Genomic DNA, 25,424 nt, shown 5'->3' on the forward strand with positions numbered 1-25,424 from the left:
AAAGTAGAATGGTACACTAACAATAACACCAAAATAAATAAACGTGAAGTTAAAAACAAGTACACAAATCTGAAAACAACTTGAAACATTTTCCTTGTTAAAGAGGGCAAATGAGCCCCGATATCATACTTGAAGCACATAGATTACAGTCATTATTACACTAGTACTAAACTACTAATATTCTGTTTCTGGGATAATATGGCCAAAGATAAGATTAAAACTAGTTACTTGAGATACAATTGACAAACAATACCAAATACCAATTTTAGTACCACTTAATACATGACAAACTGGCCTTCAAAATAATAAGAATCATCATGTAATGCCATGGTGGTCATTTTCGGTGGTACACAATAACTTGATTGTCAACTTTCCCACCATGACTTACCATGCATCGTCAATTCGTCATATAGCTAGTTTAAAGACTAATAGCCATCGTGAATGTTGTTTACATTATCAGCGGATTCAGCGCCAAACAAAGTACTTGTCAAAAAGAAAATGTTTTAGCGCCATAATATAACGTCGCAATCTCACGTGGTATATCACATCACTATGTCATTTTTGAATGAAAATACAATCTTATAATTGTTAATCCAACGGCTCTAGATTATTATAAAAAAATTATAGTTCTTTTTTTATATCATTTATTTCTTCAAATATATATATATATATATATATGTGTGTGTGTGTGTGTGTGTGTGTGTGGAGTGACTATATGGTAATTGTATTAATTCATTATAGTCATTAATTAATCGTAAATGTAAATTAATTAAATAAAAAAGTCATGATCTTGACATATTTGTCACTAGAAATATTACCATGGACATAATTGTATTAAATATGGTATTAATTAAGATATGTATACTCTAGGAAAATTAACATTTGTTACCTTACATATCTTCTTAAATCGATTATACCCTAACAAAAGAATATTTCCTTTCAGAAAAAAAAACCTAAAGAATCTTACCAAAAGTTTTATCTAAATATAAATGTTGTGAATACCTTACATCGTCTGAAATTTAAAAATAAATATATTTTATCTATATATATATATATATATTTCGCGCGTGTACATACATATTTCAAACATATTTTTGTAAATTTCTATTTTTTAAATTGTATTTTAGAAATATTATTGTGATGAAAAAGAAGAAATGATAAAAAGAAAAAAATTATAATAATTTAGAATCGTTGGATTAATAAGGATATGATTGTCTTTTTATTTAAAATGATAGTTTTATATAATTTTAATTGTTGATGTGGCATACCACGTAGGATTGCGGCGCCGAATTTGGCGTCATATTATGGCGCCCTAGCACTCTTCTTGTCAAAATTAGGGAGCATCCTTCTAGGTAAGGGTTATCATTTGGCCCGTGGGTAGCCCGGCCCGGTCAAAACCCAGTCTTATGGGTATAATGCCGGGTAGAGGCCGAAGGTTCAAAGCCTCGGCCCGGCCCTAGGCCCAGTCCGGCCCTAAAATGTCCGATCAAAAGTCCATTTATTTTTAAAATTAATAAAATTTTATATGTATTTATTTGTTGTATATGTTAATTAGTTAAATTATTTTGTTATATTTCTTATCTTTTGTACTATATTTAGTTAAATAATTATCATATCCTATTTTTTTTCTTGAATTTTTAATAAAAAATATACATTACACATAAAAAAAATGAGTTCGGACCCTTGAGTAGCCCGTGAGTCTCGATTTTATTAATAAGTCCGACCCGACCCGAAAAATTGAAAATAAAAATAGTTAAAATCCGATCGGGTCTGAGCCAGTTGGTAGTGGGCCCGATCCGGCCCATTGCCGACCCTTACTTCTAGGGGGGACATGTATATAAGATTGATCAAACAATAGATCCTGTACTGGATAATATTTCAGTAAAAAATCACTGAAGTGGCCAAGTGGGTTAGCAATTATTGGGTGATTTAGAAGTTAGAACTATGATGCATGACTATTATACACACACAAAAAAAAGTATATATTGATATTACCTTCAACCTGGAAAATCTGAGAGATGTACTGATTCAATTCCCCCCGTCTTGGGGCAAATAATTTTCAAGACTTTAACTCCCTCCTCATTCGGGTGTAATTTTCTTTAAAAGGAAGTGCATTTTTCATGAGTTTGCAATTATTGAATATGGAAAGGGAAGCAGTAAAAGAAGAACGCAGTCTGTTTGTTTCAAAAACCAAACACAGAAATGTTCTCAAGGAACAGGGTGTTTCTTGCATCGAATCAAGTCGTACTCCTCAGTTGGAGAACTACATATCCCAGTACAAACATAAAGGTACATTTCACTCACAGATGACCAAAATCAGCACAATTTTTCCCGCGAATCACAAGCTAGTACAGTCTGTAAGATTACACCAATTGGACCAGAATATGCATAGCATACTAACAGTCATGCTTTACTTTCCACTATATGATTGAATCTCATGATAGGCTACAATCCTCTTTCTGCTTTAATGGACTAACTATATAATTTGGTTGTAAGGATATTGATGCCAGATTCTGCAAATATAGAAGATTCTCAGGCAACTTGGCTTACTCCATAAGACCATAACTCTAAACTTCCTTCCTCTCTTCATGCAATAATGACACTGTCACCCAAGGTCCCAATTGAAGCCTTCTTTTGAAAGACACCTTTTTCTTATAAGAAAGAAACAAGTTGAAACTTTTAGACCAACAGCTCAAGAAAATAACAAATTATTGGCAGCCAAATTACCAAGACTCCCGAGTCCAATTTCCAAAATCATACAACACCTTTTCCTCATAAGAAAGAAACAAATTGAAACTTTTAGACCAACAGCTCAAGAAAATAACAAATTATTGGCAGCCAAATTACCAAGACTCCCGAGTCCAATTTCCAAAATCATACGAGAGAAAAATGGAGTATAAGAAGAAGAAGAACAATGAGCCTAGGCAACTAAGACATACCTCATAAATTCATCCCAGGACTACTAAAGTGAACTGTAGCAACCATTACAGCCTCACAGTTTTTTTTGTTTTTTATATCAGTTTATGCATAAACATTTAGTAGAAAAAGAATTGAACTTGGAGATAAGAAAATTGATCAAAGAACGTTATACTAATGATCAGGTCTTTTGCAGGGATATACAGCTTGAGCGAAAGGGAGAGAACAAGACCTAGCTCTAGTTTTCCAACACATAGACCACAACTACATATCATATGAACATAAAATTCTACAGCATTTAAAGCAATCGAAGGATACCAAAGCTTGTATTTGGTTATCTGGATCAATAGATACAGAAATTGAAATCCCAGAATTCTACTGTCAACTACAAGATCATCATCATGAACACAATGAACGAAATGAATATGATACATTGATTATATTCCCAAAATACTCCCACCCCAAATGGCAAATACAGCCTCCAAATTAGTACAGACTCAATCTCTGACTGCACCACAAAACTAGTAATCAACAAAGAGACAATATACAACTATCTACTACCATTCTTTAATTGCTTGTAATGGGTAACATGTCAAAGATACAACCTTTACGGTCAGAGGCTGCGTAAACACACAGAAACAAAAGCTACATTAAGATATATTTCAGCTTATTTACCTGGTAGAATTAAAGATAGAGACTTTTTGGCTTCTGGGTCCCGATCAGAACCCCAAACAAACACGGACAGGGGAGAAGTTTAGATAGCAATAAATAACAAATTTAGAAACATAGAAAATACGAGAGTGAGTGAGCACTGGATGCAGAGGTTTATCGACCTATTCATGTTTCTGTGTTTTTCCAAAGACAAAATCTCAGGAAGAGATCGATGAACCGCTGCCTCCAGTGACTCCATCCCCACAACCAAAAGATTCAAAATAAAAATAAAAAACAAACAAAGAGGATATCAAGAACAAAAATTCCGAAGTGGCAAGTAGCATAGATCTAAAGAGCAATAATATATGACTGCAACTATGTTATGAGATTCTTAGATCCGGGTTGTTGAACATAAGTGAGTTATTGATGCATGCATTGGTAGAGTGAGTGAGAGAAGAGAGAGATCTTAAAACCAGGAATCTGAAGAATCAACGATGTTTTGCTCCACTCATCACTCTCTGACTTGCTGCTTTCTTCGTTTGCTCACAAATTGAAACGACAATTAATCGTAGTCACTCTCCCTTGAAGGGGTGCTTTGGGATTTTCCTACTGCGGGTTCTATGTGTAGTTTACCTTCTTAACCCTGTTTGGAGTTACGGGATACAAACACGACGTGTCATTTCAAGACTAGCTCAGTAACGCGTAGCGCTCTGTGAAATTGTAATTTTTATTTTAGCCACAAGCGTTTAACGCGTAACTTCTAGCCAAATTGAATATTTCATTTTGTACACGTACTAATGCGTAACTTTATGGTCAAATTGAACATTTCATTTTGGATATAAGTATTGCGTAACTTTTCTGGCCAAATTGAGCTTTTTCATTTTAGACATATACTAACGTGTAACTTTTTAGCCAAATTGAGTTTTTCATTTTAGACATATATTAACACGTAACTTTTTTACTGTAACGGCCCCAAAATTTCGAGCCTAAAAACTCAAAATTATAAAGTCGTTAAACACAAAATAATCTCAAATAAATTGAAATCATTAAAGTGTAACAGCGGATCAATTCTGAGTTCTCAATACAACTCAGACAACCAATTATTACAACCCAAATTTATAATCCATACATAAAATGGAAATGTAATAATCCTCACAAATAAATTCACTCAAATTCTCACACAAATCCACGCCATAAATCTCACCACAACAGGGTACGAACGACTTCGAATCTCCGGAGTCGTCACTCAATCTCCGCTAATCAGTACCTGCGGAATTATCCCCTACACCATTGAATTGGTGCACCGGGATTGTAAACAAAAACCCAGTAAGCTTATAGCTCGTATGAGTAAAATCACAATACAGTTCGCATATCAATATATACGAAAGATCACAAAACAACAAATATAAATGCCCTCATGAGTCAATAGTCAGCCCATCTGGTTGACCCAAAGAAATATGAAATAAAACGCTCATGAGGAAATTAAGTAACCCTTCTGGTTACCCAATGCATTTATAATACGGGTACCAAGAACGCTGGTACACATCTGTTACCCCTCTCGTAATACACCGTTGATATTGGATAGCCACCCGCTACCCAACATCCAAAATAAACTGAGTACCCATGAGCAGATAACCACCTGTTACCTCACATGCAGTACTAAGGCAGACAGACTAGAGCTCTAACTGTATCGTAACTTTCGCCCGGCCAAAGGCTAGGTTCCGACTTGCCAAACACGTACAATAATCTCACATCATATTGTACCAAAATCAGGTCCGAAGACAATTCACATTTTAACAATCTCAATGTTAAAAATCACGTACAATAATCTCACATCATATTGTACAATTCAAATCACATGCTCAATATAATCACAATAAAATCATAACAGTATATTATATAGCAAACTATATATATTCGTACTTATTTACCATTTATATAATATATATATAGTCCACTATATTTTATACATGTCATATTTCACCACACATGCTCAATTCACAAATTTCCGTCATCGAAATGACTATTTTTAATGAATTAATAACAGTACGTAATTTAATGAACTATATATATATATGTACTTATTACCATTATACTGTATATATGTAGTCCACTAACTTATATACATGTTGTAATTCATTTGATAAACACACTTGCAAAAATGTTGAATCACCACGAGGGTAGATTCGTAATTCAGCGAGATTTTACTCACCTTATCGACTCGAGCGTAATTCCACAATTTCCGAAGATAATTCTTTTCCTTGATTTATCGATCACCTTGAACAGATAAGAAAAGAATTTAGAATCGTTTCGTAAACCTTTAAATGCCGAAACAGTAATAATCGGTTACTGTTCAGCAATTTTCGGTTTTACGAAATTACTGTTCGGTGTTACTGTTCACTATTACTATTCACGGTCACTGTACAAATATACGATTAATACGTATTTCTGTACGTATAAATATTAATACGTATTTCTGTACGTATAATTATTAATACGTATTTATGTACGTATAAATGTTAATACGTATTTCTGTACGTATAAATGTTAATACGTATTTCTGTACGTATAATTATTAATACGTATTTCTGTACGTATAAATATTAATACGTATTTCTGTAAGTATACGTACGATTTAAATGTAAATACAATCTCAGTAAATAAAATTTACTAAATTACCCTTTTTACAAATTACTTTTTACATTTACTGAAAGTAATTTATAGTTACATTTACCGAAGGTAAAAATTAATTACATTTACTGTAGTAAATAAAATTTACATTTACATTTACCGTTACACAGTAAATTACCAGAATACCCTTTCAGTCAAAACTAATTACACCGCCTCACACGGCGACGCGTGTGGCACACGCGCCACCTCCGGCCGGGCGCGCGTGGGGCCCACGCGCCTACTCCGACGCCGGCGCGTATCACGCCACCTCCGGCCCAAAAACCATCCTCTCCTCCTTCTCCACCCTCCTACGATCTCCGACCACCCATAGGCCGCTCCATGCTCCCACACGCGCCGCCTTAAGGCGGCGGTGTTCATCAATCTCCCCTCCTCTCCGATCTCCTCCACAAATCATCCACAACATCCACAATACACATAACAACATTACAACATCCATATTCAATCAATCCATACCTTGTTTGAACCGTGGGGAGCATCGGGGAGGATAGGCGGCGGCGGGGAAAAATTGCAGAATCTTGACGACGTCCGAGCGGCTTGGCGACGGCGGGGCACGGGCTGGCGAGCTGGAGGGTGGCTGAGGGAGTCCTTGCGGCGACGCTGGGCTGGGCGGTGTACGTCACGGTGGCTCGGAAGGAGGCAGATCAGTGAGAGGGTTTTCGGAGAGAGGGAGGGCTCGGGAAGAGAGAGAGAGAGAGAGAGAGAGAGAGAGGAGGCGGCCGAATGAGGGGTTTCCAATTATGGAAACCCTAATCTCATAAATGTTCTATTTATACTAGTTTCCAAATCGGAAACTATCTTCCGACGTTAATAACTTTTACGTACGATGTCCGTTTCGAACGCGTCACGTATCCACGAACTCGTATCGACGAGCTCTACAACTTTCGTGAAGGAAGTTTTTGAAACCGAGCGACGGAATAAAAGTCGATAAATTCGTTCGGAAACGTAACGTTTTCTTATTAAACGTTCTCGGAACGCTTCTGTTTCCGTTTCGTAACGTTTGCAAACAAATCAAATTCAATTTAAATGAATTTCAAAACTTATAGAATTTACTTCAAATCAAATATCGTTTTGAAAAATTGAGGTTATTACATTGACTAAATTGAATTTTTATTTTGGACATATACTAACGCGTAACTTTTTGACTAAATTGAATGTGTTAGAATTAGGGGTGGGCATAAAAAACGGAAATCTCGATCCCGTCCCGAAATTCATAGGGACGGGATAGGACGGGACGGAGGTCTAAAAACGTTCGTCCCGTCCCGATCCCGTCCCGCTTCATAATAGTGGGATGGGACGTGAGACGAATAATTTATATCCCGCTTCGTCCCGTCCCGTCCCACCTTTAATGAAAACTTAAAAATTCTTATATATTTGTATCAAAATAAACTAATTTATGTTCTTAATAATTCTAAAATTATATTAACTCAAATAATAATGGTAAATTATAATATTTTGAACATAATATGCATTTTTTTTGTTAAAATTTCATTATTAAATATTACTTTGTTATGAAAAAAAATAAAAATATAGGTTTTTATTTAACTTCATAAGAATGTGAGATTTGCCCCGTCCCGTCCCGATCCCGATCCCGTCCCGTCCCAACCGGGATTAATCTCGAGTGGGATGCATTCTTAAAAACCCTCGTCCCGTCCCGATCCCGTACCGATTCAAAAGAGTGGGACGAAACGTGGGATGACCCCCGTCCCGTCACATCCCGTCCTGTGCCCACCCCTAGTTAGCATTATGTTCAATGTGTTACCATTTTGTAATATGATGATGAGCTCGAGCCCAAAATCACTCCATGTTTGGTGAGAAGGATCAGGCCTAGAACATTGAGGCCCAATCAACTTTTTCGATGGACGAATTGGAGCGACAATGGTAGAATCTCAATAGTGATAATAAGATCACTATGCGTTTATACTTTATAATATCTCATCGCTTATTTATGTCATCTACAAAGGATTTCACCATTGGATCAGTAAAAAATGTAATTCAAGGCAACCCTCACAAAAGTCTATGTAGTTGTCTAATTGTCATTGAAGGTACTCTTTTTTTTTTATGATAAACAAGTTTAGAGAATGGATTTCGATTGGATTAGTATTCTGGTTAAGTCCACTTTGGTGGTCAGGAGTTGAAGGTTTGTGAAGAATGAAGAGTAAGAACATATGCAAGAGGAGTAAGGAAAGTCTGCTTTCTTGATGAGGAGGGTATGTATTAAGCAAACTAGACATATCATACCTCGAAGCATAATAGAGTAAAAAGAAGAGAGAAAAGAGAAGGAAAAAAGTCACCACTTTGGCTCCTTTCCTTGTTGTCTTCCACTCATTCCTGCACTTGAGGCTAGAAAACGCAGTGGATCAACACTTTTATCACCACTACAAAATGCTTATTTGTACCTTTTGATGCTTCTCTCCTTTTATATAGCTCCATAATTCAATCTATATGGACTTGTTCTTACTTCTAACACATAGAACATATATAGCTAGAAATGACAACAACATCTCAAACACTGCCTAATTATCAGCCAGCAGGAGAGAGCTTGAGTACTAATCCGATTCCTGAAGCAGTTCCGATCAATTCTTCTGGATCAATAGGCCCTTTCTTCGCAGTGATCTCCGTCCTAACGGTCCTTGCATTTCTTTCATGCGTGTTGGGTAGAATCTTGACCCGTAATAAGGTGGTGCTGACACCATTGGAGGGCATTAGAGATCAAAGAAGCTGTTTCGCATGGCTGAAGCGCAACTGCAGGTTTCAGTGTCTGTCTGGTGATCATTGTCATCATCCTGATGTGGAAGTTGGATCAGCAAAGGTCAAGAGTTTTGGCCAACGAGGAAATGATATTGCCAAGGTTAAAGAAGGTGATAAGCCTTCTTCGGAAGACGGCTAAGTTACATTTTCAAAGCTGTAATGGTGACATAGTTTGAGTTTTTCTGAATGCATGGTACCATTGCCTTGGAGCAGATATGTACTTGAAACTTCAAATACGCAAGGCAAATTTTCGGTGAGGGAATCATCAAACACTAGAACAGATAGTTATGCAGTTATGCTACATGGATTGTTCATTTTCTTAGACTACTTCATATGCGTAGAAATATTTATCCAGTATAGATGATGGAATGTTGACCTCAAATGAGCTGTAGACAGAGCAAGTATGCTTTAGTCACAAGAAGAAATTAAACTATTCAACGGTGATTGATAATCTCATGAAAACTCGGAATATCCAATATCCAAAAACTTGAAGCATCTCATTTTTCGGAATATGAGGAACATTTTTTTTTAGAATAGCTCTTGTAGTACGAAATTATCTATTATCAATCATAAGCTATGCAAGTCAAATTGACTAAATTTATCACCAAAAGATATGCCAATATTCTTCCTTCCTTTCTAGAAAGTAGAAAGCACACATGAAAGAGAACCTTCCAAGTGTGTAACAAAATAAGAGAAAGAAAACCACCGACTTGCTTTCCTGTTCTTAGCCTCTTAGTTGTCTCCACAAGGCGCAAACCAAATATAGCCTTCAGATCTTGCAATCATTCACCACCAAAACACCAACCATCATTTCTCCATAGCAAATTAACCAAACCACAACAACCCTTCTCCTTCTCCTCCTCGCTCCTCCGCTACCACCTCCGCAATCAGCATAGTCATTGTGATAATCACAATCTGCATTTCTCATATTGTGCACTTTCATTGTTTGTGTGATTGTTGTTCATAGTTCTAGTACTAATGCCTGCATTACAAGTTGAGCAACTCAACCAGCTAAGGGCCATCTTTGCGAGATTCGACATGGACTCAGATGGCAGCCTCACCATTCTAGAGCTCGGCGCTCTCCTCCGGTCCCTAGGACTCAGGCCCTCAGGTGACCAAATGCATGTTCTGCTATCCAACATTGACGCTAACGGCAATGGCTCTGTTGAATTTGATGAGTTGGTCAAGGCCATTTTGCCTGACATGAATGAGGAAATCTTTATAAACCAACAGCAACTCATGGAGGTTTTTCAGTCCTTTGATCGCGACGGCAACGGGTACATTACTGCAGCAGAGCTGGCAAAATCCATGGCCAAAATGGGCCAGCCCTTGACATATAAGGAACTCACAGAGATGATGAAAGAGGCCGATTCAGATGGAGATGGTGTGATCAGCTTTAATGAATTTGCTACCATAATGGCAAAGTCTGCCTCGGGTTATCTAGGTCTTGGTCTCTCATGACCAAAACGTTATGATGATTAAGCTAACATGTTTATACCTTCATCCATGCATCACCTGGACAAATTCTTATCTGCTTCCACTCATTTTTAGGTCATAGACAAAGTTTACCTTTGTTTTTTTTGTTCTTTCTTTCATTTGGTGGTTCTGTAGATTGTAATATGTTTTTTTTTTATTCTGACCAGCAAATGAAATATGTCAACTACTTTTTACTTCAAGAATTATGTTAGTTTTGTATATGCCAATTATTGAAGAAGAATCTCTTCTCATGCTACATAATTAATCTACACAAGTAACCCCAATTGCAGACAGCTTTTTGTAGCTGTTCTAAGTTTCTGATAATTCATTTTCAGACATCTTCGTAATAGCCCATGTTGGCATATTGTTTTTCAGTAGCAAAGAAAGGAAAACCAACAACAATAATCGTTATGTTTTCATAAAAAACAAAGAATCTTTACTGAATCACTGAATAGAATAATAATGTTGATATTGTACATCTGATGCATCATTATCATACATGATACAATTGCTTGACCATATAACTATATTTCCTAAGCAAAATGTTGGAAGGACATGAGCTTATCAGTTATACTTCAGCTAGCCTTTCTCTAATAATGGAGAACTAATTACATATAATACAGGGAAAGATACTTCTCTTACATTCAAATAATGTACACTAAGGCTATGACAAGAATGTGGAAAACTGGAAATTAACTGGTGCATTCATCAATGTTGGAAGGACGTGAGCTTATCAGTTATACTTCAGCTAGCCTTTCTCTAATAATGGAGAACTAATTACATATAATACAGGGAAAGATACTTCTCTTACATTCAAATAATGTACACTAAGGCTATGACAAGAATGTGGAAAACTGGAAATTAACTGGTGCATTCATCAATGACCCTGGGGCTTCTCTTCAAAGCGTCTAGATGTTGCAATGCGAGCTGTATATCCTACTGTTGTGGGTCGTATCGATCTCTGCCTCACCATTTGACAGAACTCAGGGTCATCTGATTGCCCGTCTGTTCTCATCCACTGTATCATTTGATGATACATGGGAAAGAATCGCATTTGGAAGGCGGCGTATGTGAAATAAGGTAGGAGAGAAGTGACTACTACCAAGAGTGTAAGAAGCCAATAAAATGGAGCTGGTGCACAGGCTTCAATGAAAACTTTATATGCAGTGGTTGATATTGAAGGGTCCAACGCTCCATATGCGAGCTGGAATATGTACCAAAACACTATGCCACCCCAGATGAAGAGATGTTGTATGTAAGTGAAGTAATTGATGGATAGTGCCATCTGACAGTTGACAACCCATACCACAATTGAGTACATGGTGGCACCAAAGATTTCGAAGCCAACAACTTCCCCTCCTTTGCGAAAGGCTTGACTACCTATTGCCAGGATGCAGGCGAAGAAGATTATCATAGCAGAGACTATGCCATTCAGTGACCATCCAAGTATCCGTACCCAGCTGAATAAGACATTTTGTGCACCTTCTTGGTACAGGAGAGGGAACTGTTACATCGAAACAAAATGGTAATTGGATCATATGCTGTGAAGTTTTGATTATCTAAGAAACCAATATTACTATGTAGAAGTATGTACTAAAAGACGTACCTTGAGGCAGAATCTGGCCGAGACATCTTGGTCAAATACTCCCAATGCAATTACAGGAAGTGATGTGAAGAAGACATTATAGAGTGATAGATACCAATCATTATATGCAGATTGACCCGAGAATGAAGCATACATCTCATAGAAAAAGATGGTGAATCCAAAAGTAATGTTCTTGTAGAAGAAATAGCATATCTGTCAAACAAGAAAGGATTGTGTCAAATCTTTGTGGTGCATTGGGCCTACAGTTAATTAGTAGTCCAAGGTATGGTCATCACACAGCTATATATAAGTTGAACTCTCTTAAGAACAGATCTTACCATTGACGAGATTCTTCTGTAACACCAATGTCCATGTACGAGTAGCAGGCGCTCCAAAAACCGGAACTGTGCAATTGCAATGTCACTTGACATGACTGCCTGAAATTTGGATAGGCAGAAAGGATATGTGAGAATTCACTTGGCAAAACATTTTTCCCAATCGAGTAACTCATGATGCATTTGGAATTTGTGAAGTCTTTACCTGCATTCCTTCAACACCGCTGATACCAATACCAATATCTGCTTCTTGAAGCATTCCTACATCATTTGCCCCATCACCAATTGCCAGAGTTGTTTTACCAGTTTTAACTTTTACCAGTCTTGTAACCTGCATTTATTGTAAATAAGAACTCCTTGTATTTATTGGAAAGAAGATTATAAATAAATAATAAAAAATGAAAATGAAAATTAAAAAAATTAAAAAAAACAAGATTGGTGGAATACTTACAAGTGCTTTCTGTTTGGGAGAAGAACGACAGCATATAACTGATGCACAGCCAATGGCAAGCTCTAGAAAGAGGTCCTGGACATCTGCCTCTAAGGCATAAGTGAGTGAATTCCCATCAATGATCAACGCCAATGCTTCGGAATTCTCTTCTGGTGAAGCAAGCAATGCCTTCGCCTCACTTATTTGATGGATAACACTTTCCTTCAATGCCTAAATAATAATCAAAGAACCATTATAAGCACTAGATCATGATATACGTACTCTTTAAATTAACCACTGAAAAATTAATCTTGCATTGGAAATTTAGTATACCCTGGCAACTTTGGACTTGTCCTCCACCTTCTCTAATGCTTTAGCCTCCGGAGTTTCTGAGCTGATTATTATTTGCTTCATTCCTTGTCGAAGCAAACTGCAGGCATATCTGGAACCAAAAATATATTAGGACTTAACAATCTTTATACGGTAAAATACGTATGCTGATACAGAGTCCAAATAGCAATCATACCCAATATTAATTGCTGTCTCCATTTTATCTCCAGTCAAAACCCATAGTTTAATTCCAGCCTGAGCAAGCTTGTCAATGCAGTCAGGAACCTATTCCGCACAAAGAAAATGATGTTTAGTCTTAATACAAATACCATACCAAATTTCTTTCACTAGGCAACAAATGCACATTAGAATATAACATGTACAGTAACACATGCAATTGTAATGATTAGTAATAGATTTGCCGGTTGTCTGAAAATATACCCCATTTTGAAGTTTGTCTTCAACTGCAGTAGCACCAAGAAGAATCAAGTTCCTCTCAATCTTCTCTGCCACTCCCTCCACAGTTTCCTCTCGATCTGCACTAACTAAGTTCTTGGCCTCCGTATACTCTTTGTTAAATTCAGAATACTCTCCTTCATCAACTTCCCGATATGCAAGTAGTAAAGTCCTCAAACCAGCATCAGCATACTCGTTAATGTGTTCTCGGGTTTTCTCTTCAAACTCCCTTCCATCCTTTGCAAGTCTTTGGAACATAACACTGCTTGTTGAATAAAAAAAGTATTTAATATGATTTCTCATCTGTTAGAATGAGGAGCATAGTGCTAAATTATTTTTGTATCACAGAGAAAAGGGAAGGAGTTTACAAACCTGTCAGCACCTTTACTGAGTAATATTATCTTTCCCTCCTCATCTCTTACAATTACAGACATTCTCTTCCTTGAGCTACTAAACTCCAACACATTCAAAATTTTATAAGATCTGTAGACAAAAAACAAACACAGCTCCAGATCAGCATGAACCAAGAATTTAACATGTCATATATAGTTAATTAAGTGAATGTGTTAAACAAGAAGTGTACCTTTCAACTCTCCTTCCAGACATAGGATCAAATTCGTGCAGGGAGATGGTTGTTTGAGCCCTATCATAAAATTCAAACCCCAGCTCTCTTGCTGCAATCACAAAAGCTGCCTCATCAGGTGATTCAGCCTCATATGAAACCCTTCCAGATTCTTCATCAACTTCAGGTATTGCAGTATGACAAACAGCGAGTAACTGTAGAAACTTCTGGATAACATCTGCACGAGGCTCCCTAACCCAATTGCCATCCATTATCCTTTCATCCATAAAGTTAAAGCCTTTTATTGATGTTTTGGCTTCGGTAGATTCTTCAACTTGGCCTTCTTCTTCAGTCACCCCTTCAAACAAAGACGAGCCTTTACCACTGGACAAAGCTCTCTCAACTTCTGTAACTCCGCGCCCAAAAGCAGTCCCGGCAATAGAACACTTAATAAACTCCATGGAGTTGCAGGTTAAGGTTCCTGTTTTGTCTGATAGAATAGTATCAACTTGGCCAAGTTCTTCATTCAAGTTTGAGGTACGTGCTCGAGCTGGCTTGTCAGTTTCCTCATAGTACATTTGCAGATCCTGGTTGATGAAAATGCTCTGGAGCACTTTGACGATCTCAATTGAAACATACAAGGAAATGGGAATGAGATAACTGTACAACATAACGGCAGTCAAGAACTGCAGAATGGCTGCAAGTGCTGCTCTTGTTGGATCATAGTATACTGTAGTATCATCTGGTCTAAGGTACCATCTTATCAATGCTTCATCTTCTATGTCTTCACTAGTTGTAACCCCAAAGACAATAGCACCAACAATAGACATCACAACCAAGAGGAAAAACAAGAAGTAGACTATCTTATCCATCCTTCTCTCAATTTTGCTTCTCTTCGAAGGTGGTTCAGTTGAGTTCTGCATAACTTTTGTATCATGACCTGTGAAGATAACAACCCCATATATAAAATCAGTGTTTCTCAGCTTAGAGTCCCTAAGAAGAAGCTGCTGAGGTGTAAGAGGGTACGATTCCCCTTCAAACTCCAGACTCCCTACGAATGAGTACAGACTTGCATTCGGGTCTTCACACCTGATCAAAGCCTTGAAATTCTTGAAAGTCGAGTCGTCGTGAAGATTAGAGGTTACTTCCAGAGATTGTTTCAGTTTCAAATTAGTTTCCCCATCAAGGTTGGTGGTCTCTACATAGCAAAGTGCTTCATCATAGCTTGATGAAAGTAAGATCAGATCAGCAGGAAAAAATTGGTCCTTTTCCACTTTCACTATATCCCCAACTTTCAAATCCCTCCACTTAGTAGCATCAAATTCACCTTCCGATTGATGGACCAGAATTTTTCTGTTGTTCACTTCTATGTCCTGATCACATTTTTTACAAACCCACATTACACACCTCGATTACAAAAATCACTAACTACAGCCATTGACAGAAACTTAAATCAGCAAAGTGCATCAAAAATGTTCTGGAAATTCATAAAAATTACCTGCTTTTTGCGCCTCCAATCTTCAAGGGCCTCTTTTCCCATTGTTACTCCAACCACAACCACAAGAGGCACAACATTACTGACAGCTGAGTAAGGCGAAAGTGGTGTGAATGAAAGTATTGCACAAATGAGGAAATACAGATTAGCAACCCTTCTGAACTGCTCAAACACTGCCTTAGGTAAGAATGTAGCAAGTGTATACTTGGTGGTTCTAACATAATTGCTTTCATAGTTCTTAGCAGTGGCCTCAGGGCATTCAGGGTCATTGCAATGGACTACTCTAGAGAATCCAGGGCCTCCGATCTGCGAATGCTCGCCATCGAAGGATGCTTTTCCTCGGTGAAAGGCATGGATTCTGCCAAAATGCTGCTTCTTTCTTCTACCACCACCACCCCCCATATATTACACAAATTTTTTCCACTCAAAGACTGTGAGTTTCAGTTCCTGCAATCTAGGAATCTTAAGAGCTCAATCACTCCAGTCCCCAACGTAACTGTTTACAAAACTGAACAGAAACTCAACAATCCCAGAAAAAAGAAAACAAAGATGAAGCTAAAAAGAATGAAAAGAAAGACTCTTGAGCCTAAATATGTATGAGCTAGAACAAAAGTGGAGATCTTTGGAACTGAAGCTTGTGTACAAAAGCCACAGATAAGGCAATGAAAGTATCTCCTGTACTATTTCTATTGCCTTGCTTCCCTAGTTCTGTGAAACACAAGGCTAACAAGAGATGCGTATACCTTCCCAGCTTTGACTTGTAGCTGGAGGGTCTAGAAGCACCAAACTTTGAACAAGGAAAAATGGTTTAAGGACTTGAGGCTCCCCAATCTAAACGGGAGAGATAAAAAGAACCAACTCAACTCAACTAGTTCCTGAGGCGCAGGGTATCAAACTATCAGAATAAAATATCTGACACAACTTGAGTATTAACCTTTATAGAAACTGGCAGATACGATATATACCAAATGATCTGGATAGTGATTTGAGTTTATTTTGAGAACGGACAAAGCCTTCTAGAAGGTCAAGAAATACTAGCACAATGAACATTTAGATAAAAAATAATAATAATACACCATTTATTAGTTATTATCATTCTGGTTCGTAGAGGAAAATCATGAAATAAACTAAATTATTCCTGGCCATGCTTGAAAGGGAAATAACCATGTAGGAAATTAAGAGTGTTAAAAAAGTGATTGATTGCTGTGAAATGAAGCAGTCAGCAAGATGAGCAAAAATATGAAATAGCCGTCATAGCTGACGCACGCAGAGTCCAACGGGAACGAGAGAAATTATTAGTAGTAATTTGGGTTGCTGGCATTGTTAAAAAAAAAAACGTGATCAGAGGTAACGGAGAGGCCGCTGGCTAAGGTGGGTGAGAACGTCAAACATGACCATCCACAAGCACTAATTGCTGTGATTGCAAGGTTTTGACCAACAAGTAACACTGTCCCTTCTTGACCAAAAGAAAATATCAAAACAAAAAAAACAAGCCAAACGTCCAAACCACTCTGGAAAGGAATAATTGAATATTGTGTATCGTCAAAGAGAGAATGAATAGTGTGCACAGGAGTTATTTAACCAATAAAAATGAATGGTGATTGAAAGAAAAAAAAAACTAAAACTGTACATGTATTACGTGACAAAATTACATTCAAGCACTTCAATTGTCTAAGATTCCACTTCTTAAACTATAGATCACGCATATGCATTCAGCCTCGAGATTAAGTACAATCTAATTTCAATTTGAATTTTCTTTAAAATGAGCAAGAAAGCGAAGCTTCCTCGATTCAGAACAGGATGCTACCAAAATGATGTTTCTACTGGAATCTTTTCTAATAGCTATAGTTTCAAGGGCGAGAAGCGAACCCATGTTCAATCCCTCCTTCTGTGCACGTCTCTCTTGGTTTCTGAGTGTTCCTTCCCAGGGGAATAATCATATCTACTAGGGGAGTCTGCTTCTACGCTTGTGATGTTTTGAGTGACTTCTGCTACTACTGCTCTTTTCTCGTGAGGATCCTTTCTTTTTTCCTTTCTTTTTCCCTTTAGACTTAGAATGGTATCGATCTCGATGATCACTGGAGGAAACACTATCTGAATCACTGTGTCTATGTCGACGCCTGGAGCGTTTTCTACTCCTCTCCTCTTCTGATGATGAGCTGCTGCTCAAACTTCTGTGCCGCCTTGAGGGTGTTCTCAATTTCCTATCCTGTAGAGGTCCTTTCTCCAAGGTATTCTCGGAGTATTTGCTATTACTCCTTGCTGAGTTACCCATGAAGTTACCATTCACAGGTTCCTTGTTTGCAGATGTATGATCTTGAATGATCTCCCGGCTGTGAGGGACATTAAGAGTGGAAGAAGGTATGTCTTCAACCGGATAAGTATTGTAAATTCTTGAATTGGCACTGGCATTTTCTTTGGGAGGAGCAGAACTCATGGCTTTGTTTGTTGAGGAAGGCAACTCCTGTGGAACCTCTAAGCCAAGTTCTTTACCCAAAGATTCCAAAAAGTCACCTGCAATTAAACGGTTTAATGTTGTATTAGCTGCATCAACCTTCTTCTCCGGATTACCAACTTCATTAGGAATGGAGATATCCTCTTCATCATCTGAATCATCAGAAAAGATAGCCTGCGCAGGAGTGAAGGCAGCTATGAGGCCCCATAAACAGCATTTGCAGTAAAACAATAACATTGGGTTTTTCAGTTATTAGGTGAGTGGATACATATCTGTAATTTCATTGATGTTCCTAGGCACTGCATTTTTCTTTTTACTATTGTAACTATGTACATGGGAACTGCCAAGTTTAAGTCTCAGTCACGGATACATCATGATGCGCATTAATGCTAGTAACTTGAGCAGATACTGTCTCAGATTTAAACTAACTATCTCATGTATGTAAGTTAAAGATGTTCAGGTATTCTAGGGGCATAGATGACAAGTGATCGCCAACTCATAACAGTGAAATAAATTAAGGTTGGTGAACTTTTCTAATTACCACACTGCAAGTGTTATATCATAAGTTATATAGGGCCTTCCTTTGGTAAAAATTACACATCCAGCTCAGCACTATGCAATAATAAAGGTGTATAACCAATTTTAAGGAACTTAAAAAAATTAATTAAGTGGAAGTCTGGATCAAAGTACCTTGTAAAGGTCGACAGGTCTTTCAACAGTTTCAACTTCCACCTCACCACCACTTTCATCGTCAGCTACATCCTTACTTGTTCCTTGGGCCTCAGGTTGAGAAATTTGGTACGAGTCTCTCTTTACAATTATAGTTTTTTCTTCTTTAGTCTCTTTACCCGAATTGGATGTGAAAATGAGGGTGTCAATTTTACTCCTTGATCGTGGAGCAGGTGGTGGCTGCAAGTGGCAATAATATATAATCAAGCCCTGATGTTTAGCTAAAGTACGTTTAATAGAGCATGGCTTTTCCAATGAATTAAGTAAATGGTGTACCTCCTGCTCTAGTTTAGTTGCCAAGCAACGCAGACAAACAGAACAAAATTACAGAGAAAGTATTTGACTGTACCTTTCCCATATAAGGATCAGTCAGATCAAAGCGCTTGCATAGAATAGGTGAAGGATGCCACTGATATTCTGTTCGTTTGACATGGACTTCCTTCGGGATTACATCTTCAGCTTGAGTATCTTTAGCTTGCTGTTTTTAATTAAGAAACAAATCGGATTCAACATATACACACTCAAAATGTGAAAATATTATGAACAAAGCCATACCACAAATCCCCCAGAAGTAAATTCCATCCCTCCAGTAAGTGATGTAGAAATTTCTTTGCTCCATTTCCCTTTTTTTATTGCCTCGGCTGCAACTTCAAAGTCTAATCTCTCAAGAGCTCGAGCTGCTTCTGACATATGACTAGCTCTACCGGACTCAGTAGATCGAAGCCCTCCTTGGTATTTGTCCTTGAGAAACTGCTCAAATCTTTCTTGCTTTGCTGGATCATTCATGAAGGGTTTCGCGACCACTGGCATCTCACTCTATAATCAATACAGAAAAAATAATCCATCATGTCAATAGTCCAGAGAAAGCTACTAAAATTAAGGGTTTGGTATTGAAAAGTTTACAGTGATAAAGCCAGTGATTACAATTTGGATTCCATATAACCATTAAAGGTTACCGATGGAAAGAAAAAAAAAGACAAGTAAAGAGCTATGGTACTCACATATGATGAGGGATCAGTAAATGTATCTGAAAGATTGTACTGTAGATGAATGGCATCTTTAGAAGGAATTGATGTACTCAGGTCTTTGGAGCTTCGCTCCAAAGGCTTTTCCCCTAAAATTTTTCCACGGCCCTCTGCTGTCATTTTCTGTGTTCTTGGAGACAATTTACCATCTAATTGCAGCTTGGCTTGATCTCCTCTCTTCTGTAGCTCTTCCCACAGCTTCCTTCCATAATACTCATGACCATGCCCTCCAACAAGGAAACTAAACATTGGATTTGATTGATTCTTTTCTCTTGAGAGATCCTCAAATAATTTGCCACATCGAGCTACTAAAGTTGCAACCCCATCAATTAAAAGTTTCAGATTATTATCCTGAGGAGGCGGGATTTCTGGGGGACCAGGATCTCCAAGCTTGTAGCTAGTCTCCGGAGGAGAAGAAAATTTATGATGGGGTACAAAATCCTTTGGAACTACAGGAGGATCAAATCTATATAAGACACCCAGAAGAATAATGATCAGTTATCAAATCTATAAGAATAAAAAAGTGAGAACATTTTTTTCATTTGAGTAAGTACACGTAACTTCAACATGGACTCATCATTAAACCTTTTGAAGGATCAAATTTTGGTATATGCACATGCATAAAAACAGTCAAAATAGGTCGCAACTTGTACTTGTAAATATATATATATATAGGGAACTTTTCAGGTGCGGACATCCGCACCTGAAACGGATTGTGTATGTATATATATATATAGCGTGAGAGGGTTCTTTAGGCTAAATTTCCCACACTAAATAAAATATCCTCTGTTAACTAAAATGCTCAAGACCAGCGAGTTACAAGATTTACTTGGGTGAATATATTAAAAGAAATCAGTTAAAATCAAAACATAAAAACAACTACGGCCCACTTCATTGGGTTTCCCCTACTTGAAACTAGAAGAATTTTTCGTATTTAAAATGAAAATTTGTGTATCAGAAAACTAAAACCTCTAATTGCTTCAAATACCTTTCAAGCTGGTAATCAGTATTTGATGCGATTTTAAATCCAGAGAGAGCACCTGGTTCCTTTTGGACAGATTTTTGCTTACTATCCATGATCAATTTCATTGGCTCATCAACATCATCAACATAAGTCTCCTCGAAGTCATAGCCTGAACAGAGGAGGAGAAAGAACTTAAAAGTTAGAACATATGAGGGGTGAACTGAGAGGTGTCAGCTTGACTATATGGTTAATTTTTCTTGCATCAAAGAAGCCTCAGAATAAACTATACTGCCATACTGTATCTCAAAAGCATGAATTTTAATTTCAAAACAAACAAACAAACAAAAACAAAAAATATAATAAAACGTAGAGGTTTAAGGCCTCTTATGGACCTATACTACAGAGCAGAAACTGGGAGGACAGAAATAAGTGGAAGAATATCATGTACAAGATGATCAATACAACTATAAAAAAAATCCAAATTGTTGGGGGACACAGATCAACAGTGTTAGCAGTCGATGACAGCAATTTTTCAACAATGCATATAGCACACAACAGCATAAAAATAGAGCGGTTTTATGCAAAGAATTTAAATACCTCTTAAGCACCTATAAATTCCTGCCTTGGATAGATAATTACCAACTCTTGATCAAAAAAAATTGTACTAACCAGAGCCGTACACATCCTCATCTTCAGCATCGAAATCTTCAAGTGCTCCGATTCCAAAACCAGGAGCAGATTTTCCTGCTGAGAAATAACAAGCGAGATCAACCACAAGTTGAGACCAAAAAAAAATCCATGAAATCAACTAAAACAATAAAAGGATGGTGACCTCAATGATAAAACAAAAAAGGGATGCTACTACACAAATCTTAATTCTTACACTTCAAGCCAAAAAGATTATTGTTCAATAAGAGAGCACTTTTGTTTCCTGGGCCCCTATTCTCAGATATCCGTGACCTTTTCTTTTCTGAAAATAAACAATTAAGAAAAAAAACAGCAGTCAGAATACATCCATACTAGTAACCAATCTTAAAATTTGCTTACCCCTAAACTCAGCAGCATTCTTAAAAGGATCAAAGCCTAATCCATGAAGATCCTGCTTTGGGTTGAGTACATAAACCTGAAAGAGAAGATGTGAGGCACAATTCCAGCAGTATCATGTGTATAATTTTCAAGATCCATCTGGAAACGACTAGACATGCAGTTATGATAACTAGTAAGAAAATGCTATTAAAAAGCAGAAAAAAATTCTTACAGGTGTACTTTGTGAAGATTGAACATCATCACTTGCAGGCTGCTCTGTATAATATTCAGATTTATCAAGGCTTGGCTCCAAGTCAGCCTGCTGTGTTTTTGCATCATTAGTAGAAAATGCTAAGAAAGCTTTTCTAGCCTCCCTTCTAGCATCTGTTGGAAAAGATGGGAAGTTAAACCTCCAATGATTTTACATCCAACCTATGTTGCACGGACACGGACACGGACACTGCGACACCGACACGGCGCGACACCGCGATACGGCAAATCTAAAAAACATAGATCCCGACACGGCGTCGACACGGCAATTTATATAAAATTTAATATATTTATTAATGCATAAAAGAAATATATAACACATGAAATAATGTCAAATTAAAGTTTCAAGTTCATTTCATTGCATAACAATTCAAAACAAATAAATATAAGGAAAGAAGAAAGGGAAAACAATGAGACTGAAATAAAATTTGGGTTTTTTTGTCTGTTTGGTTTTCATTTTCTGTTTTTATAATCTAAAATAATGACGTGACATATCGGAATTATGATGTAGCGTGTCGGTCAAAGTGTCGGGGAAGTGTCAAAAAAGTCAATATTGATGACACGCCACGTGGAGTGTCGGACACGGTGTCGGAAAGTGTCGGGCCGTGTCGGAGTGTCGGAAAGTGTCGGACACTTCGACACTCCAACCTTAGAAGTGTCGGTGCTACATAGCATCCAACTTTATTTCACACGTACATATTCCATCTAATATCGTACTCTTCCCCATAACTGGGTACGGGAGTAGGGAAGGAGGGACAGTTACATATGTGGTGCTAAGCATGGATTCAACATAGTATTGTGGTACGAGCTTGCATATAAGACCACTGTATCCTAAGACATGTATGCAGGTATGTCTACACTCTGCTTAAATTGAAAAAGTTAAGGTGTGGCATTTCATATGACCTTTTGAAGTTCCAGCCTCAGAGAGAGACGCCCCTTACAATGTATTAAATGGAAAAGAAGCGACAGCAGAATTAATATGATAACTATCTTGTATTTGCATTTTCAAAACAGACCATATGCTACATCAGCATGTGAATCCTTAATTGATCGACCACGCCGCCATCCCATTTTTAGCAGCAACTTTACACCTAATCCACAAGGGGAAGTTGAGATTAAATGATGTATAACTGCAAACTATTTCAATAATTGATAATCCAAAATATATGACACATACCTATAGAATCTGTGGCTGGAAGTACCAATTCATCAGGAACAGGTCCAGGAATAGCTGATGGCCTTTAATACATGGACAACCAATTTAGTCATCAAGTTGACTGACGTGAATATTTTGCCACCAATCACACAATTTCAGCACTAACCTTTTCTGCTGTTCCTTTTCGGCATGTTTTCGAGCATGATCTGCGGCTGTAAATCCAAATGTATCAAACTGCGAAGATGTCTTCAAAGATTGGCCTTCCAATTCCTACATGATTGTAAGAGAATTGCAAATCTGTAAAATCTTCAAGAAACTCATTTGACTCAGAAAGAGAGATTTTTGCTAAATATGTGTTACATTATGTTCTTTTTTCTTTTTCTTTTTGAAAGGACATTATGTTCCTTCAACATGTTCATGGCCTCCTAAAAGAATATATTTTAGAAAGATGACACTTTGGCCGACTTCTAGACGGCACTATACTTCTTCACAAATTCAAATCAGCATTTTATAGCAAGTGAAGTTTCATCTTCGGGTCCTTTTGGAGTTAGAATTTCAAACAATTTACAAAGAAAAGAAAATAATTTGTTTACCTACTTCATAAATCCTAAGCCACAATTATGTTCGACCTCATAGGCAATAATCATATTCTTGTTGAGCAGGACAACTGTAATGAACACCAGATAACCCTCTAGCCTACTTCAACTTAACCCTTATGCTACATACTGCAAACTGACTAAGAATTCTGTATGACTGAACCTAAACGGTGAGTGTAATTGAACTTAGAATGAGATTGAACATTTCCTAAATGTCCTAGTTCCAATATTGACAATTGACACACTTCACAAAGCTGAAAGATAAAAAACTGAGAGCAGTTTGAGATAAAACTTAGGTCGAGGTAAGATCAGAGTAAAAACATACAGCTCTCTCATCGTCATCCAGAAAATTCAAAATGTCCTGCTGTTTGACTTCAGCTCTGTTCTTACGGGACGACACAAAGGTCTGCGGTGTCCAACCTACACATTTGTTCAACATAACACCAACCATTAGCTACTTTTGAGCTCAAAAAAGTAATAAAAACACTCCAGATTCATAGGAATGTGAAACAATACCCTCTTTCGAGCCAACAGTGTTGTAGTAGCCAGCAGAAAACCCTCCACTAAAGGCTCCATGAAATCTTCTTCTCCCTTCTTCATCTCTAACCTGTAGAGATACAACAATCAAGAGAATGTTCATCCAGATTTGCTCATCCCTAACTTCACTCCTATTAATCTTAATTTCCAGATTAACAGAAACAGATTATCAATCACAATGTCAAACTCTTCCTAATCTAATATAAACCATAGAAGCTCAAGTAGTCGAAATTAGTGATACTACGAAAGAATTAGCAGTGGAAGAAGAAGAAGAAGAAAGAACTACCTCTTGCTTCCAGGGAGCGAGAGTGCGAAGCTGACCGGAGGCCTCGGCGATGGACTTCTTCTTCCGGCTGGTGGTGACGTCATCCTCGCGAGCTATCGGCGTTCCGTAGAAGACGAAGTCATCTTCGTCCGAATCCATCTTGTTTTTTTTTAAGTCACGAGTTTGAGAAGAACGATATTCTAATCGGAGCGAGGAATCTAATGTGTGATCAAAGATGGAAATATGTATGTAAAATATAATGTATTGGGAGGTTAGAATTTGCACTGAGTTTGGAGTTGCAGAGCGAGCAAAACAGAAGGCCTCCTCCGAGGAAGAGAGAGCAAAGGAAGAAGAAAGCGAAAGAACCTTGGTTTCAATCGGACTCGGAGGCCCAAGATTGTTACACTTACCCGGCTCATCAGATCAATGGTGCTACAAGCCCACTGACTACTCGGCCCAGTATCCAACAAAATAAAATAGACAAAATCAAACCGTACCATTTGGTCTAGTGTTATTAAGTGAGAAGTGGTGAGTTCGACTTACAACACACACTCGTAACAGTTCAGTTGCTTATCTGGTAGAAAAAATACTCAAATTTCAATGGACAAACAAAAGTACAAAACAACACCACGAAACATCAAACTACAGTGGTTTTTCAGCGACGTACTCACTTCCTCCGAATAAAAGTCTGAAATCACAACACTTTGGTAACATTGTCCTGGCGGT

General features: G+C 37.6%; 4 protein-coding genes across 4 annotated transcripts; 2 read left to right on the forward strand and 2 right to left on the reverse strand.

Moving 5' to 3' along the window:
• Positions 1–8,746: 8,746 nt before the first annotated feature.
• Positions 8,747–9,184, forward strand: LOC126794770 (uncharacterized). The gene has a single exon (XM_050521547.1). The coding sequence runs from the start codon at positions 8,747–8,749 to the stop codon at positions 9,143–9,145; it is 399 nt and encodes a 132-aa protein (XP_050377504.1). The 3' UTR covers positions 9,146–9,184.
• Positions 9,185–9,887: 703 nt separating this feature from the next.
• On the forward strand, positions 9,888–10,467 carry LOC126794768 (probable calcium-binding protein CML15). The gene has a single exon (XM_050521545.1). The coding sequence runs from the start codon at positions 9,985–9,987 to the stop codon at positions 10,465–10,467; it is 483 nt and encodes a 160-aa protein (XP_050377502.1). The 5' UTR covers positions 9,888–9,984.
• A 695-nt stretch (positions 10,468–11,162) lies between these two features.
• LOC126794754 (putative phospholipid-transporting ATPase 9) lies at positions 11,163–16,562 on the reverse strand. Its single transcript, XM_050521528.1, has 11 exons — positions 15,679–16,562; positions 14,202–15,553; positions 13,991–14,101; positions 13,604–13,880; positions 13,359–13,447; positions 13,166–13,274; positions 12,854–13,063; positions 12,608–12,733; positions 12,406–12,504; positions 12,089–12,280; positions 11,163–11,986 (listed from the first exon to the last, which is right to left on the reverse strand). The coding sequence occupies exons 1-11, from the start codon at positions 16,075–16,077 to the stop codon at positions 11,360–11,362; spliced, it is 3,591 nt and encodes a 1,196-aa protein (XP_050377485.1). The 5' UTR covers positions 16,078–16,562; the 3' UTR covers positions 11,163–11,359.
• A 699-nt stretch (positions 16,563–17,261) lies between these two features.
• LOC126794755 (G patch domain-containing protein TGH) lies at positions 17,262–25,010 on the reverse strand. Its single transcript, XM_050521530.1, has 16 exons — positions 24,720–25,010; positions 24,413–24,503; positions 24,222–24,316; positions 23,467–23,570; positions 23,322–23,383; positions 23,161–23,235; positions 22,107–22,258; positions 21,896–21,971; positions 21,732–21,818; positions 21,518–21,595; positions 20,873–21,017; positions 19,861–20,350; positions 19,415–19,675; positions 19,209–19,337; positions 18,821–19,039; positions 17,262–18,304 (listed from the first exon to the last, which is right to left on the reverse strand). Exons 1-16 carry the CDS (start codon positions 24,855–24,857, stop codon positions 17,621–17,623), a joined length of 2,886 nt encoding a protein of 961 aa, XP_050377487.1. The 5' UTR covers positions 24,858–25,010; the 3' UTR covers positions 17,262–17,620.
• Positions 25,011–25,424: the final 414 nt, after the last annotated feature.

Source organism: Argentina anserina, chromosome 5 (genome assembly GCF_933775445.1).
Source record: "Argentina anserina chromosome 5, drPotAnse1.1, whole genome shotgun sequence".
NCBI lineage: Eukaryota > Viridiplantae > Streptophyta > Magnoliopsida > Rosales > Rosaceae > Argentina > Argentina anserina.